This window comes from Dryobates pubescens, chromosome 25 (assembly GCF_014839835.1).
Source record: "Dryobates pubescens isolate bDryPub1 chromosome 25, bDryPub1.pri, whole genome shotgun sequence".
In the NCBI taxonomy this organism is placed as follows: domain Eukaryota; kingdom Metazoa; phylum Chordata; class Aves; order Piciformes; family Picidae; genus Dryobates; species Dryobates pubescens.
Window position 1 is genome coordinate 11468624 of NC_071636.1, and position 16079 is coordinate 11484702.

Sequence of the window (16079 nt, forward strand, 5' to 3'; positions counted from 1 at the left end):
TGCCTTGTTCACTGCTCACATGGGATTTGTCCAGTCCCTGTGCATCCTCCTTACATCCCATAAAGTCCTTCAGCCTAGATGGCTGAAATGTGGTGATTTCTCTTCTAAAGTGAGTCTACACTTTGCTTCTCAGGGGTCAAACAGCAGGCAGAAAGGGCCCAATTTCCCCCCAAAAGCTGTGTGTAACTTTCTGTTCCTTGCAGTTGGATATCAGGGAGAAACTAAAGGGGCAGAAAACCAAATGCCACTACCAAATACATAAAAGTGACAGCCTTAGCAACACTGCTGGCGAGTTTGTGCCCTGGGACTGTCACTCCTGCAGCTATTCCTGTAGAAGGGCAACAAAGCTGGTGAGGGGTTTGGAGCCCTATGAGGAGAGGCTGAGGGAGCTGGGGGTGTTCACCCTGGAGAAGAGGAGGCTCAGGGGAGACCTTCTTGCTCTCTACAACTACCTGAAGGGAGGTTGTAGCCAGGTGGGGGTCAGTCTCTTCTCCCAGGCAACCAGCACCAGAACAAGAGGACACAGTCTCAAGCTGCACCAGGGGAGGTTTAGGCTGGATGTTAGGAAGATGTTCTTCACAGAAGGAGAAATTGGCTATTGGAGTGGGCTGCCCAGGGAGGTGGTGGAGTCGCCATCACTGGAAGTGTTTAAGAGACTGGATGGGGTGCTTGGTGCCATGGTTTAGTTGATTAGATGGTGTTGGGTGATAGGTTGGACATGATGATCTCGAAGGCCTTTTCCAACCTGGTTAATTCTGTAGTCATGAGAAAAGGGGGGATATGCTATTCATGAGCAAAGCGGGGATATGCTCCATGGACAGCCTGACACACCACAAAGCAACTGTTCATAGATCCAGGTTCCCCATCAGCCTGCTGCCTTCCCATCCCCATCCTTAGATGCCAAGAGCTCAGTCCTGGGAATTGTCACCTGCTGAAACATCAGGTTCCCTGCAGTGGCATTTTAGTTTCAGCTGTGTGAAAGAGAGATATGATTTTGCTCTGTGCTTCTTTCCTTTCCACAGGGGACAGATATTGGGTCTTCAAAGACAATAACGTGGAGGAAGGATACCCACGGCCGATCTCAGACTTCGGTCTGCCCCTGGGAGGAATTGATGCTGCTTTCTCCTGGGCCCACAATGACAAGACTTATTTCTTTAAGGACAATCTCTACTGGTGCTATGACGACCACGAGAGGAGGATGGATCCTGGCTACCCTTCAGAGACCATCCTATGGAAGGGAATACCAAGCCCTTTAGATGATGCCATGAGGTGGTCAGATGGTGAGTTCCGTATTCTGGTTCAAAAAGCACAAGCTTTTATTTGCACCTCAGCAACTTTACCATGCCCTGCATCAAGACTGTCCACTGATGGCCCCTGAGACATTTGCATGATGCATCCAGCCATGGATTTACACAGGGTTTAACCCTCAGTACCAGGGGGATGCATCTGCTCTAGGAACCACCACAGAAGAGGCAACATATCACCACTGACTTCCCATCTGTCTGGTGACTGCTGGCTGGTGTGAAAGATCCCAGGCAGGTGCAACATCACCTTTTTGAGCATTCCACCAGCAACCACTGTGATTCTGCAGTGAGAGAGGGTATTTGCAACAAGCAGTGGTGTCACATGTGCCATTGCTGCCCTGGGCTCAGCTGGGCTGGGAGTGCTCCTTATAGCCCCTTCTACAGAGCCTGCAACATAAATGGCTAAGCCCCCAGATGGGGCAAACAGCTCCTGATGTCTGAAAGCTGAAGAGGGAGGTAAGCTTCCAGCTAGAGCTCCTTATAGTGCTTGCTAAAAAGCTTTGTAATTTCAAGCAGGCAACTAAAAATATCTTGGGGGCCTAATAATCTGATTGTATGAAAGGAACACAGTTAATGTTGTTTTGCAGAGATTTCTAGCCTAATATGTGCTGATCTGCTCCTTGCTGAATTTGTTGTCATCGGATTTTTGGCTGGGTATGTGAGGATGCAGACAGAAAAGATTTTCAATAGAAGTGTTTTCCCCAGAGTTACAACTTATTTCCCAGCTATAAGGTTTCTCGTTGGTTTCTTCCCCCTGAAAAGACCACAAAAACTTTGTCACAGGAGATATTTACAACCAGCTATTTGAGCTCAACAAAGTGGCACTTCCATGTTTTATTTACCAGACACCTAACTGTGTAACAGCAACCATTAAACCAGGCAGAGAGGAGGGACATTTCCAGAGGCTTTTCAAGATGAGTTTCTAAAGCTGTTGAGAGCAACCAGCTGTTCACATGGGTAGGATACCTCCATGAGCACAGGAGTTGCTTAGAGAATTCACAATCTCACAGTTCAGAGTGGAAGCAATGCACCCAACAGCAGAAGGTTTCCAGGGCCCTGCCAGGCTCAGGTTATTTATCTGAGCCTGGAGACAGCAGCTTGCACCCAAGGTCACTTACAGGTAGGTATGCTCCATTTCAAGACTGTCCACTGATGGCTCCTGAGAGATTTGCATGATGCATCCAGCCATGGATTTACGAGGGGTTTAACCCTGCAGACCCTCAGTACCAGGGGGATGCATCTGCTGTAGGAGCCACCACAGAAGAGGCAATATATCACCATTGACTTCCCATCTGTCTGGTGGCTGCTGGCTGGTGTGAGGGATCCCAGCCAGGTGTAGCATCACCTTTTTGAGCATTCTACCAGCAGCCACTGTGCTTCTGCAGTGAGAGAGGGTATTGGCAACAAGCAGTGGTGTCACATGTGCCATTGCTGCCCTGGGCTCAGCTGGGCTAGGAGTGCTGCTGTGCCCTGTCCACTGGGAGAGTGCCCATTGCCGCTCATCATCCCTTGGGGTTTTGGTCTCTTTGCAGGTGCAAGTTACTTCTTCAGAGGCAAGGAGTACTGGAAAGTGCTGGACAGTGAGCTGGAGCCCCAGCCTGGATACCCCCAGTCCATTGCCAGAGACTGGCTGGTGTGCAGCGACATGCAGTCCGACTCCCCCGAAGCAGCAGGGAGCAGCAGGACCGGGGCACGCTCCAAGCCTGGGCAACATGATGAGAGCCGCTCGGAGAATGGCTACGAGGTCTGCTCCTGCACCTCGGCCTCCCCATCCCTCTGGGCTTGCCCTGTGCTCAGACTGTCAGCCAGCCTCCTGCTGAGTGGCCTGTGGACAGCAGCACTGATGCGTGCAGCTCTATGACATCTCATCCGCACACACGACAACACCATGGTGCTCCAGAGAGGGAGGTGGACAGATCCTGCGACGCTAAGTGCTGCAAGCAGAAAAACATTCCTAGGAACATGCTTGTGAAGGGTGTGAATTCTCCATGAGAAATGAACAGTGGGGGGTTGTTTGGGTTTAGTTTGGTTTGGTTTGTTTCTTTCCTTTTAATTTTAGTTTAAAGGTCTAATAACAGATTTTGAGTTCTGTACCTTCTTATTCCCCCACCCAGTTAAAGATAGAGCAGCCTAGCAGTGACTTTAGAGATGTTCCATGGAAATGTTTTGCTTTGGATGTTTAAATGCAGCAAAGGAGGGAGGGGACAGCTCCTGTGACTGAATGGGAACAGAAGAGATGCTGCTGAGACAGATGGCAACATCATCGGAGGGACGGCGGCAAGGCGAGAGGCGAGGTGGTAGTTTTGTGCCGACACCATCTACACATCCTATTGGATGCACTGGGTGGGAAGGAACTTGGGCTCCGCTGAGACTGACTGCAAGGTGATCATTTTGTTGTCAGACCTGCTGTGGTCACTGATGTCTGGTAACTTCTACCGGTTTCTACAGATCAGAAACACTGTTGCCTTTCAGACGGCAGCGCAGCGCTTGTCTTTGTATCTGAGTCGTTCGAGTTTAAGGATTTCTCTAATAAACCTTGGCTGCCTACACACAGATCTCCTGGTCCTCAGCCAGACCAAGCCTGCCACCTGCAGTGAGGTGCTAACTGCTGAGGCTGGGAGCAGCCTCACCTCTACACAAGTAGCAACCTTGCTGACAGGGCAGCCAAGTGAGATGTAATTGCACCCCCTGCCCCAGCCTAGTCCATGCACAGGAACTCCTGCTTTAGGTTGGTTTATGCTTTGGAAGGGATCAAGATGTATCTCATTCATTTGTGGGGAGGATGCATGGGAGAGATGCTGCACAGTCAGCCTCAAACTCTTCTTGAAGTCTCTGCCAGGAATTTGGAACAACAGAAGCAAGGTCAAGGGCTGCATTAGAATGTTCCTGGGGTTTGAGGTTTTTTTTTTTTCTCACGGCTAATCCATATTCTGAAGTAGAATTTGGTCATCTGAGAGTCCTTGGAAAATGGTGAGTGAACTGTGATAGAGATGTCAGGAAGGCCAGGCAGAGCCTCCCAGTCTGGTGGTGTCAAGAGTTGTTAATGGAGAGAAATGGGCAGCAGCTGCTGGGATATGCTTCTCTTTGCCTTGCTTCTGGAAAGCTCCTGCAGAAGGGCCTCTTGCTGCCTCTGCAGGGCCAGCTCCTGGGGGAGACCTGGCAGCCAGCAGGGAGCTGCAGGCAGTGTCACTGTGGGAGCCAAGGCTGCTCCACTGGCCTTGGTGCTAGACAGGGATTTTGTCATGGCTAGGCATAATGCAAATCCTTGCATGGCACAGCAGGAAAGGTAAAAGAAGTGCACAGTTGCCTCCTGATAGGAAAAAAAAGAGGGGGGGGGAGGGGGGATCACCTTGAGTTTTCTTCTCTGCTGTTTACATTTTTAACTAGTCCAAGTCATTCACAGGGTGCAGCTATTTCAGGACCATGTGTTACAGTGTGATTTTATGGGGCATGAGTCAATGGAAACCTTCCATTAAACCATTCAATTGCCTTTAAAAAAAAAAAAATATTTCACATTCAGCAGCCCCTCTGCTGAATAGATCTGTCTCTGCTGTTCTTGCTGTGCTCAGAGCAGCTCCCCATCCCACCCACCTCTGCCCATCAGGCTGAGCAGAGGCTGCAGGGGCAGGGCCTTAGGGGTTGCCATCATAGGAGATGGGGTTTTCTTCCAGATCACACCACTGTCCTTCCTCTCCAGTCAGGAAAAAATGGATTTTAGTCCTTGCTGGGATGACACTGCATGAATGTCAGCATGCCACAGGTTCCTTTTGGAGATGAGGACAGGTAGGAGCACAGCACCTCGGGGAAGACACCCTCTTGGTTTTCCTTTTTTGACTTCCTCTATAAAAGAACCAACCAGAAGCTGCACTGGAAGGGTCAGAGCAGGGACATGGCTAGTGCTGCTGCCACAGTTTTCCAGCCCAACCAAGGAGTCTGCTGTGGTGCAAGGACCATGGCCCCTTAGCCATGGTGATGTGGGCACAGTGGTGCTGGGACCCACACTACTGGGACATCAAGCTAAGTTTCTTTGATGTGGAGGACTGTGATTTATAAATAAAGCCTGTGGAAAGGCTTGCAGTATGCCCTTCTCTGATTCTACTTGTGCATACTGATGATCAGAAATGGAGCAGGAACTGGGGCTCTGCTCCTGGCAGACAGCCCTCAAGATGGACTAGGAAATGCTGCAGTCTCCTCCTGATGTGTGGCTTGCTTGGCCATTCCCCTGGCCAATAGCAGAGCTGCTCTGTGGTTAAAGCGGTGTCAATCCATAGGAGAACGGGGGAAGGGAGAGGCTATGAAGGTCCCAAGGCTCCCATGTGGAGGGTGGTGAGACACTGGCACAGGTTGCCCAGGTAGGTGGTAGAAGCCTCATCCCTGGAGGTCTTTAAGGCCAGGCTGGGTGTAGCTCTGAGCAACCTGCTCCAGTATGAGGTGTCCCTGCCCATGGCAGGGGGGTTGGAACTGGATGATCCTTGAAGTCCTTTCCATCCCTAACAATTCTATGACTCTATGTGGTGCCTCTGCCGCTGCCACCTCAGGCACTGAGTATTTGGAAACGCCCAGCCTGTTCCAACTCCAGGGAAGTGGTGGAGTCACCATCCCTGGAGGTGTTCATATAGACCTGGCACTTTGGGATGTGGTTTAATGGGAGTGGTGTTCTTAGGTTGATGGTTGAACTTGACCATCTCTGAGGATTTTTCCAATCTTAATGATTCTGTAATCCTGTAATTCACCTTTGCAGATCCCTACTAGGGGAGAGGCAGTAGGGACAAATCCCAGCACAAACCTGATAATTGGGGAACTTGCTCTCCTGGGTTTCCTCCAGAGCCAGGCTCACTGTGTGTTCTCCAGCGTGTGTGTCGGGGACATCCAGGCACTGTCCCGGCCAGGCGCTGTGCAGGTCCACAGCCAGAGGTAAATGGGCAGGGGCTGCAGAACCCTCCCCGGGGCATAGAGGAGGCTAGGGGTACAGGCTGGTTTTGGGCAAGCGGCAGCGCAGGACACGGCCGCAGGAGGACAGCAGAGACATGGACAGCAGGGAGAGACAGAGACAGCAGAGAGAGATAGCAGAGACAGCAGAGAGAAACAGCAGTGACACCAGCTGCTGCCAGCCCCACAAGCCTGCTGCCAGCGCTTAGAGAGAGGAGAAGAACATAGCCGCAGTCCCTGTGCTCCGCACCAGTGCCAGTACCCTCCTGCCGGGCTCCCTGGCACCATCCCTGGGCCAGGATTCCTCTGTCCCTGCCCAGAGTCCCTGAGCCAGCTCTCCTCCACAATGACATGGAATCACAGAATGGTTTGGTCTGGCAGGGACCTTAAAGACTCTCTAGTTCCAACCCCCCTGCCATGAGTGGGACTTTGCCCAAAGCCCCATCCAGCCTGGCCTTATTGACCTCACTTCCAGAGAGGGGGCATCCACAGCTTCTCAGGACAACAACATCCTTAGTCTTAGCTGAAAGTCTTAGCTCCACTCTCCAAAAAAACAAGAAGCTGAGCATCCTATTCCTGTTCTATATTGCCCACTCTGGAGATTTCACCATCAGTTGTGACATTGTTTCAGAGTTTAAATCCTTCTCCAATGTAAGAGGAGGGATGGGGAATTTCAAGGGGGAGCACTGTCCATCTGAACCCACAAGTACTGAAAGCTAAAAACCTGAGTTTATGCAGCTATGCTTGCTGAGGCTGGCTCCAAGATCCCAGTCAAAGGTTTTCTTAGCTCTCACTCCCACCTTTCTCTGGGCTCAGGCAGCTCTCCAGGACTTTTCTGGTTTGTCTCTGCACAAAAAAAAAAGGGTGTGAGGAGGGCAGGAGCAGTTTTCAAATGACACAGCCATGGCAATGCCTGGATTTAAAAACTACATTTGTAACAAGACATCTCAGACAAGACCTGGGATTTAGCAGCTTGAGAAACACGATGAAGTTCTTGAGAAGAAACACATCTTTACTTGCTGATTCAAATCATGAGACAGGTGGTTGTGGTATGAAAGGCTCCTGCCTCCCATAGCCCACTTATAGCTGAGGGGAAGACCCTCAGCCCTTCCCTAACCTTAGAGGGACTTTCTAAAAGGGGACTTTCTGCTTTACAGTGACAGTTTTATCCTCAGCCTCTAATTTAATCAGAAAATACCCTTGCAGAGCTGTGGGCCAGGAGAGCAGGTGGTGCACCTCAGCCCAACAGCCCCACAGCCCTAAAGGATGCCACTTGTCACTAGTCTCCATTTGGACACTGTATCCAGCCAGTGGTCCACCCATCAGGTCCATGTTTTTCCAGTTGGGTGACCAGCATGCCATGCAGGATGGTGTCAAATGCTTTCCATAAGTCCAGGTAGATGACATTAGTTGCTTTTCCCTTATCCACTGATGCTGTAACTCCATCATAGAAAGCCTCCATGTCCATCAGGCACGATTTGCCCTTGGTGAGGCCATGTTGGTTAACACCACTTCATTTTCTATATGCCTTAGCAAAGCCTTCAGGAGGATCTGCTCTGTGATCTTGCCAGGCCCAGCGGTAAGACTGGCTGGCCAAGAATTTCTGGGGTCCTCCTTTTTTCCCTTTTTTGAAGATGGGGAAAGTTCCTGCTGAAATCTTCCTGCTTTGCTGCAGTTCCTGAAGATGGAGCTGTCTTTTTGCTTCTCAGATGGCTGTTTGGGAGAGAACAAATACCAGAGCTGCCTCCAGCTCTGCTACCTTGCTTTTTCCGTCCCCTCTGCCAGGTGACCGTGATGTACCAGCCAAGGCTGATCCTGGTGCTGCTGTAAGCGGCAGAAGCAAGCCTAAGGGATGTTTTGTCCAAGGGAAAGGAGTTTGTCCTGGCTCTCTCTGTCCCAGCAGTTCCTGGTAAGCTCAGTGCTGTGGATCACTTACTTGCCTTTCTCTGAAATTTCTAGACAGAGGGAATTGGCTGGCCTCATGGGGCTGGAGCAGGTCAGGGGAGGGCTATAGAGCAGTCAAAACCAGGGAGTACATAGTTGAGTAATAGTCTATAAGAGGACCAGTTTGGGCTAAGAATAGGAGAGAGCCTTAGAGCTGGATGGCATGTGGAGGATTTCTGTAGGCATGTGCTGGGGCTGCAAATGGGGAAGCAAAGGGACTGTCTCTGGGGCCTCTGCAGTACAAGCAGTTACTGACCTCATGACACTAACAAAATCACTACAAGAGTTGCCAGAGCAGTTCCCTGTCCTCCACCCAAAATTCTGGTCCCTGGTTAAAAAAACAAATCCTAAAGCCGTGGGATTTATGATCCTGTCAGCAGTGAAACTCCTAACTCAGCACTAAGTTGCCAGCTCTGGTAGGTTTATTTCTTAATGATAGGGAAGGATCTGGGTTTCTTTTTGTTTGTTTTTGATGTGTGATGATGTGGGTTTGTTGTTTGGGGTTTTCTTGGGGGGGTGGTGGGTGTTTTGGTTTTTTTTCAAAGGGTTTGAGCTTGGTTGTACATCCAAACCAAGGGGGGGAAAAAAAGTCCCAGGCTTGCCCTGAGCAGCTTTCAGCAAGCACAGCTTGGCAGGAGTAGAACTGCATTAATAACAGGGCCACTTTGCTGCAGTGAGGAGAAGAATTCATAAGCTTCCCAAAGGAACTGTGTCAAGATTTATGGGTTGTGCTGCTTGGGTTGTGACAGCTTCCCCTTTGGCTTCATGTGAAGAAACATATGTCCTGGGCAGAGGACTTCCCACCCCACAACTGACAAGCCAAACCAAGGCAATGTGTCGTGCAGCTGGAAACCTTGGGAGTCAGAAAGTCTGTTGCCCCAGATCAGACATTTGGTTTGCTCTTCTGTGTCAGAACAAGAGAAGGGGGTTGGGGGAAGCACAGGTGATGATTGTGGAAATCTGTATGCCACTTAACTGCAAAGGATGGAAATGCACTAGTGTTTTCCATCCCCAACTGCACTGCAAAAATAGCTGAGGCAGGATGGCCTGTGGCATGTTTTCCCTGTGGAGCAGGGCATGGAGCTTAGTGGTTACAGGGCAACTCCCTGCCCATGTTTCCTTTCTCTTCCCAGCCTGAGAAATTGATGGGTATTCTGGTTGAGAGTAGGCTGAACATGAGCCAGCAGTGTGCCCAGGGGGGCAAGAAGGCCAATGGCATCCTGGCCTGTATCAGGAACAGTGTGGCCAGCAGGAGCAGGGAAGTCATTCTGCCCTGTACTCACTGGTTAGACCACACCTTGAGTCCTGTGGCCAGTTCTGGGCCCCTCAATTCAAGAGAGATTTTTAGTTGCTGGAACATGTCCAGAGAAGGGCCACAAAGTTGGTGAGGGGTTTGGAGCACAAGCCCCATGAGGAGCAGCTGAGGGAGCTGCGGGTGTTTACCCTGGAGAAGAGGAGGCTGAGGGGAGATCTTATTGCCATCTACAAATACCTGAAGGGAGGTTGTAGCCAGGTGGGGGTTGGTCTCTTCTCCCAGGCACCTGGCACCAGAACAAGAGGACACAGTCTCAAGCTGTGCCAGAGGAGCTTTAGGCTGGATGTGAGGAAGAAATTCTTCATTGAAGGAGTAATTGGCCATTGAAATGAGCATCACAGGGAGGTCATGGAGTCACCATCCCTGGAAGCGTTTAAAAAGAGTCTGGATGGGGCACTTTGTGCCATGGTTTAAGATGGTGTTGGGTCAAAGGTTGGACTTGATGATCTCGAAGGTCTTTTCCAACCTGGTTAATTCTGTATTCTGCTTCTGAATCTGGCTTTATCCAGGGAATAGAGCATTATGGTGATGAATGGTCTTCATGTGGCAATTGTCCACCATCAGCTGTCTTTAAGCGCTATGGCTGTCTTGCTTCCTGTAATGCCTCTGCGCCTGGGAACTCATCCCACTACTCCATGTTTACTTGAGTGACAGGTACACACTGCAGGCACCAGCTCCTGCACGTCAGCAGGGAGGAGGCAGCACCGTGGGATGGGTTTGCTTGTTTCCAAAGTTGCCAGGTAATGCAGTAACTGTGGCCAGTGAGGCTGTCTTCTGAGGAAACCACACCACTGCTTTGAAGCCCTGCCTCTGAGCAAAACTAACAGGGAGGGCTTTCCACAGAAGCAGTGGTAACTCTTTGCCCCACTTGTCTGCATCACTGTGCTTGAACTTATCCAAAATGTCATCACCAATACTCAACCTAGGCTCTTAACTGCTCTGATTTCCTGAGCATGCAGAAACAAAGGGTTCTGTGTTTTACAGCCATTATATCTGCTTTCACCCTCCCTTTTTGCACTGCTCCATTCATCTTCCTTTTTCCCTTACCTGCTGCCACAAAGTTCTTCCTCCCTATTGCACAAATGCACAGGTCAAGCTGGAGTAGATGCTTTCTTAGGATAGAAGATCCTGGAGATATTCAGGCACCTGTGGCTAGACAGCTTCTCTTATCTCTATATAACAAATGACCACCACCTGTTAGAGGGTAGCATGACCTCAGCCTAAGGGTCTTGAGGATCAGAAACACCACATCATACCTGATGAATCTCTAATAGTCTGACCTGGGAATATGAAGTTGGGATAAAGCAGGGATGGAGTGACCTGCCTGCACCTGCAAAAGGGAGATTTGCCTGATGGGATTTGTCAGATGTCTGTGGTGCTGCTTTAAAACATCTGCCCAGATGTGCCTGCTGGGCAGCAGCAGAGCTCCCAGCCTGCAGAGAATATGCATGTAAGGAGACCTTGAAGAAGAGTGGACAAATTTAGCTGTAACTCTTGGTGCTCAGCTGGCTCTTTCTCCTGAGCCCCAGCAAGTGCCTGTGCCTCAGAGTAGTGCAGATATTTGACTTCAGTGGGAGAAGAGAGGATTTCTGGTGCTTAGCAAGAGGTTCCACAGTGTTCTCATGCCCACTCTTCCTCATATCCTCTCTTCTCTCATGGGGAATGTGGAGGGAGGGATGACACGTGGACTCTGAGGTGTCTTTGTCACATGAGTGCAGCATGCAGTAGGTCTTGTCGAGAAACAAGACATGGATCCCGTTGCAGTCTCATGGAAAGCACAATGCCTTGTGTAGGCTGCTGAGCCCTCTCTGAAGGAGAGGGCCCTGACTTGGGAGGGAGCAACTTATCAGGAATGCACTTCTTTCATCTCTGTTGGTTCTGGAAGGTTTCATGATCACGTACAACCAGAACAAACAAGTGAGATCAGAAACCCCCTAAGCAAAAGCTGTGCTCAGGCAAGTAGAGCTTTGAAGGGCCCATGCTAATCCTTGTCTGCACAGCACATGCCAAGCACTTGGCATCCCTTGTATTTGTAGGAATGAAGGCATGTCCTGACTGGCCTCCATCTCCTTCAGGGGTACTGATGGGCCCTACCTACCAAAGCTCTTCTCTCTGCAAGACTGCCAGGGAAGCAAGCTTGTGGCTGCTTAGGAAGCCTGTCTTTAAATAGTTCAATGCTGGCAGCATGAGGCAGTGGAGCCTGGTTGTTATTCTTAACCCTTGGGTCAGGCAAGGTAGCAGTGACATAATGGAAGAACTTTGCTCCGTGCACTCTGTCAGTATGGCTCATCCATCATCTGCCCCACTGGGATCTCTACCACAGCTTTTGTTCTTCTCTTTGTTGCTGCAAAGGGTCATGGCCCCAGTGCTACTCTTCCACTGGTCTTCCACTGTGGAAGTGTTTCTCATTAGCAAAGTAAAATGCTCTTCTCTACTCTGCCAAGGGTGAGCTGTTTATTTACCACTGTCCGCCCTGCTGGGAGCCAGAGCAGGCTTCCTTGCCGCCCACATTACCATCAAGGCAGGGCTTTGTGCTTTTCCCTGTCCTACTCATCCCTTTGGTGTGGGCAGGGTGAGGTGAGCCAGCACCACTACAGATCCTGAGCAAAGCTGATCTGGGATACTGTTTCTCCTTCCACCAGTGCCTGAAGACTGATACAGGCTGACTCAGCAAGTCCTTGCCAGGAGCTGTTGATCCTTTCAGAATCCCTGTCTCCTTGGCTGGAGGCTGCCAAGAGAAATGGGCTTGACAGATATCTGAGGGGGCTACTTTACCAGCTCGTAAGAGCTCGCTCTCTCTGCTGTACTCTCAAAGCAGAGCAAGTGCTACAATGCTATCAGGAGCCTTGCAAATGCAGTGGAGGAGCTGAGTTGTAATTCAGCCCTGCTTCCTAGTTGCTTGTCTGTGTTACTAAGGGAGAGCAAACAAATACTTGCCAACAGACCTCACCAAAAGGCACAGCTGTGTGACTGCTTGTCTGCCCTTGTAACATGCCTGTGTTCATGTACCTGTTATCTCCAGCTTTGTTTGGACTGGGCAGGTGTGCCCAGTGGAGCTCCTGGGCTGGAATCATGTTGCAAATAGCAGAGGGAAAGTGCAGCATTGTTCTCTGAGTGGAGTCAGGGCTCTCACCTCACTTGAACCCGCCTGTGTTGGCATAGATGAATGTGAAGAGCTCTGATACACGTTAACAAATAATTCAAACATAGATCAGTGAAGATCTATCACAGTTTTCAGGGAAGGCTGCTATTTTGGATTGCTGATCCCAGCACTGCAGAAGAAAATGAGCTGCAGCAGAAGACCAGTTTGTGCAGCTGCTCTGGCTCATTGAGCCTATCTTCACAAGCAGGGCAAGCAAAGACAATGTTGCTATCGGACTTTCTCCTTCACATCTTGCCTCCTGAAGCCATGAGTGCAGAGATATTTTTTTTTCAATGTTGAAACAGAAGCTAAATGCAGGATTTAGCAAACTCTGCTGAATTGGGGCAGGGTGAGCAGTAGGAGAAATACTCAAAGCTGATTCTAATCTTGCCTTTTATATTGATTACAAGTTACAGCATCGGGGACTCACATCCTAAACTGGAGACAAGCAGCCCCTTGTGATCACTGGTGGAATCCAGCCCCTTGAGGGTGAGGAGGTCAGCAGCAGCAGGGAATATGTGCTTTCACTGACGCTCTTCATCTCAGTACTTGTCCCCTATGCAACTGCATGTCACTGGCCGCTAACCACCTCACTGGTGGGTGTTTGATTTAAGATCTGTATCCTGAATCCTCTGCTCAGTGCTCTTGAGCTTTCCTCATTGGGCCAAGAGCCAGGGAACAAGGCCTATCAACTGGAAGGCTGTTTGTTTTTCCATAGGCTGTTTAAATTGTGCCAGTGCTATCAGTGAAACCAAGTCTGCTCATGGCCTCTCGGTCTGCAGCTGGTGGAGGCCTCTGATCTCTTCCCCCTGTGACTATTTTTTTTTTGAGGATGGGAGAACATCTTGCATAAGTTTCCAGAGCACCAAACCAAAGCCAACCACACTGTCACTACTTGTGAAGACAACCTACCCCTTCAACAGCAGTGCTGTGTGTTTGGACTTGTTGCAGATGTAAAAATGGGGGACCCACAGAAGTGTTGGTTGTGCAGCTGGGATCACTGAGCTTCCCAGTGGTCCTGCCCTTGATCTAAAACAATGACAGAAAAATGCTGTTTGACTGGTTAATGCTTTGCTCTGATCAAGTGGGATGTGACCAGGCTGGAGCAGTTTTGAAGAAGGTTCAAGTTTGGACCACCTGGATTTCTGCTCACATCTGGGGTCTTTCAGTGATTGGTTCAGTTCTGCTCATACCCAATGAGGTGAAGGATTTCCCTGCTGGAGCTTATTCCCTGTGCTGCTCTTCATGATCAACAACCATCCTTGAGCTATACCCTGATAAGTTCCCAGGAACCAACTCGCCCTGCCTTAACGAAAACTACTCATCCTGGTGCTTCAGCGCTGCGCATGTGGGCACAGCCCTGGGAACAGCATCTGCCTTTCCTCTATGCTGGATTCAGTTCCTGCCCAGCTCTGTCTCTATTGCTTCTCCCATCCTAGCAAAAACAAATGCAATCTGCTCGCGTGTACACTGCAAGAGCCCTGCCAGGAACAAAGAGGAGTTCAAATATTTGTGTTGGGTTGTTACTCTTTCCATTCAGGCGATAAATGACAGGCTTCAGCAGAGTCTTTTGGTGCTGAGTGCAGGATTTCCACCATACCTAGCTCCAGCTTCACAACCTCACCACGTGGAAACACCTGCAATGAACAGCTGGGTTTTAACTTGGGAGGAAAATGACTGAGGGTGATTGAAATATGGCCTTTAAAAAACCAACTAAACCAAACCAAACCAAACCAATGACAAAAACTCCCAAAGAAAAACAAACAACAAAACTACAAAACAAAACCAAAAAAAAGCAAAGCTAAACCCAAGAAACAAACCCAAACTGGAGAAAGACATCAGGCCCTCCCTGTGTGAAATGGGAAGTGTCTGGCCTTTGTGTGCAGTTTCACACAGAACAACGTTTTCACCATGAACCCTGGAGCTCTGTTACTGATTTCTGTCCTAGTGCCTGGGATGCAAGCTGCCAGTTAAGCATGCAAGTATTTCAGAGCTGCCTGCCTTTGGAAAGTCCCAAGCTCAAAACCACATGGAGGCCAGAGTTTCTCTGGGACTGGAGCTCTTATTTCCATTTGGCTGAGCTGTTCAAGGAACCAAAGATGTTTGCTAATGAATTCATAAAAGTTAATGAATTCAACAAAGTTGGTGAGGGGCTTGGAACACAAGCCCTATGAGGAGAGACTGAGGGAGCTGGGGTTGCTTAGCCTGGAGAAGAGGAGACTCAAGGATGGCCTTACTGCTCTCTACAACTACCTTAAGGGAGGTTGTAGACAGGCAGAGATTGGTCTCTTCTCCCAGGCAACCAGCACCAGAACAAGAGGGCACAGTCTCAGGCTGCACCAGGGGAGGTTTAGGCTGGAGGTTAGGAGGAAGTTCTACACAGAGAGAGTGACTGCCCATTGGAATGGGCTGCCTGAGGAGGTGGTGGAGTTGCCATCACTGGAGGTGTTTAGGAGGAGCCTTGATGGGGTGCTTGGTTGCATGGTTTAGTTGATTAGGTGGTGTTGGATGATAGGTTGGACACGATGGTCTTGAAGGTCTCTTCCAACCTGGTTTATTCTACTCTATTCTATAAGCTTCAGAGCTCTGCTTCTTGGTATCTGGGAAGCCGCTGCACTTAAGCACTTGGTAAGCCCACCAGAATGTTGAAAGAGCCCCAGGTATGAGCTAGCTCAGAAAACAAGCTGACTTGGTGTCACTGGACCTGTTCAGAATGTGGAGGATAAAGAAAGGAAAGGCATAATCCAGACTTATGGAATTCCACACACCAGCATGGCAGATCAGAAGCAAAGTATCCCAGGGAGTGCAACCATCCAACATCTGGCTACAGCAATCCAGCTTCAGTAAAGGACAAGGGTAAGCAGCCATCAGGGCAATGACTGAGATGTTTCTTTCTGTCATATTAAAAGGGATATTGCACAAGGTACTCATGAGCTGAATGTCTGCAGTTCAAAGTCAAAAAATCCCAGGGCAGCCAATGCTGCTCTGTCTTATGGGGCCTCCTTGGCTCTGTGCAGCTGGTGGTGTTGGTTCCAGAGCAGGGCTCCATAGCAGAGGAAGCAATAGCAGATGTTTCTGCCCTGGGGCACTTCTCTACTTCTCAGCACGATGTGCTGATGGCACTTTGGCTGTAAAATGAACTGGGAATGCCTCTGGGGCTTTTTTTGGTAGGATATGCGAGCAGGTTTTGCCAATTCTTGCAAAAAAATGATGTAATTTGTGGCAAGACTTAATCCCTAAGCAGACAGCACTTCTGTGCTCCAGCCCAAGCCTGGAGATCTCCATCAGCTCTTTGTGATTCTAACCAGTTTTTAAAAATGATTATTTATTTTTCATTTTTTAACTCCTCCTTCCCCCTGGTCTTTTTCTCTTCATTACTTTGGAACTTCCATCATGCCTAGAAAGTCACAGTGCTGCCAGCCTTTTCCAGCATCAGTCTGGACTG

At 49.6% G+C, this 16079-nt stretch overlaps 1 protein-coding gene across 1 annotated transcript in view; it reads left to right on the forward strand.

The window, feature by feature from the left end:
- MMP17 (matrix metallopeptidase 17) overlaps positions 1-3950 on the forward strand; it is a 78199-nt gene extending 74249 nt beyond the window's left edge. The window contains exons 9-10 of the mRNA XM_054173122.1: positions 1023-1280; positions 2837-3950. Coding sequence (XP_054029097.1) covers positions 1023-1280; positions 2837-3165 — 587 coding nt within the window. The 3' untranslated portion in view covers positions 3166-3950. The remainder of the gene's footprint in view (positions 1-1022; positions 1281-2836) is intronic.
- The last annotated feature ends 12129 nt before the right edge of the window (positions 3951-16079 follow it).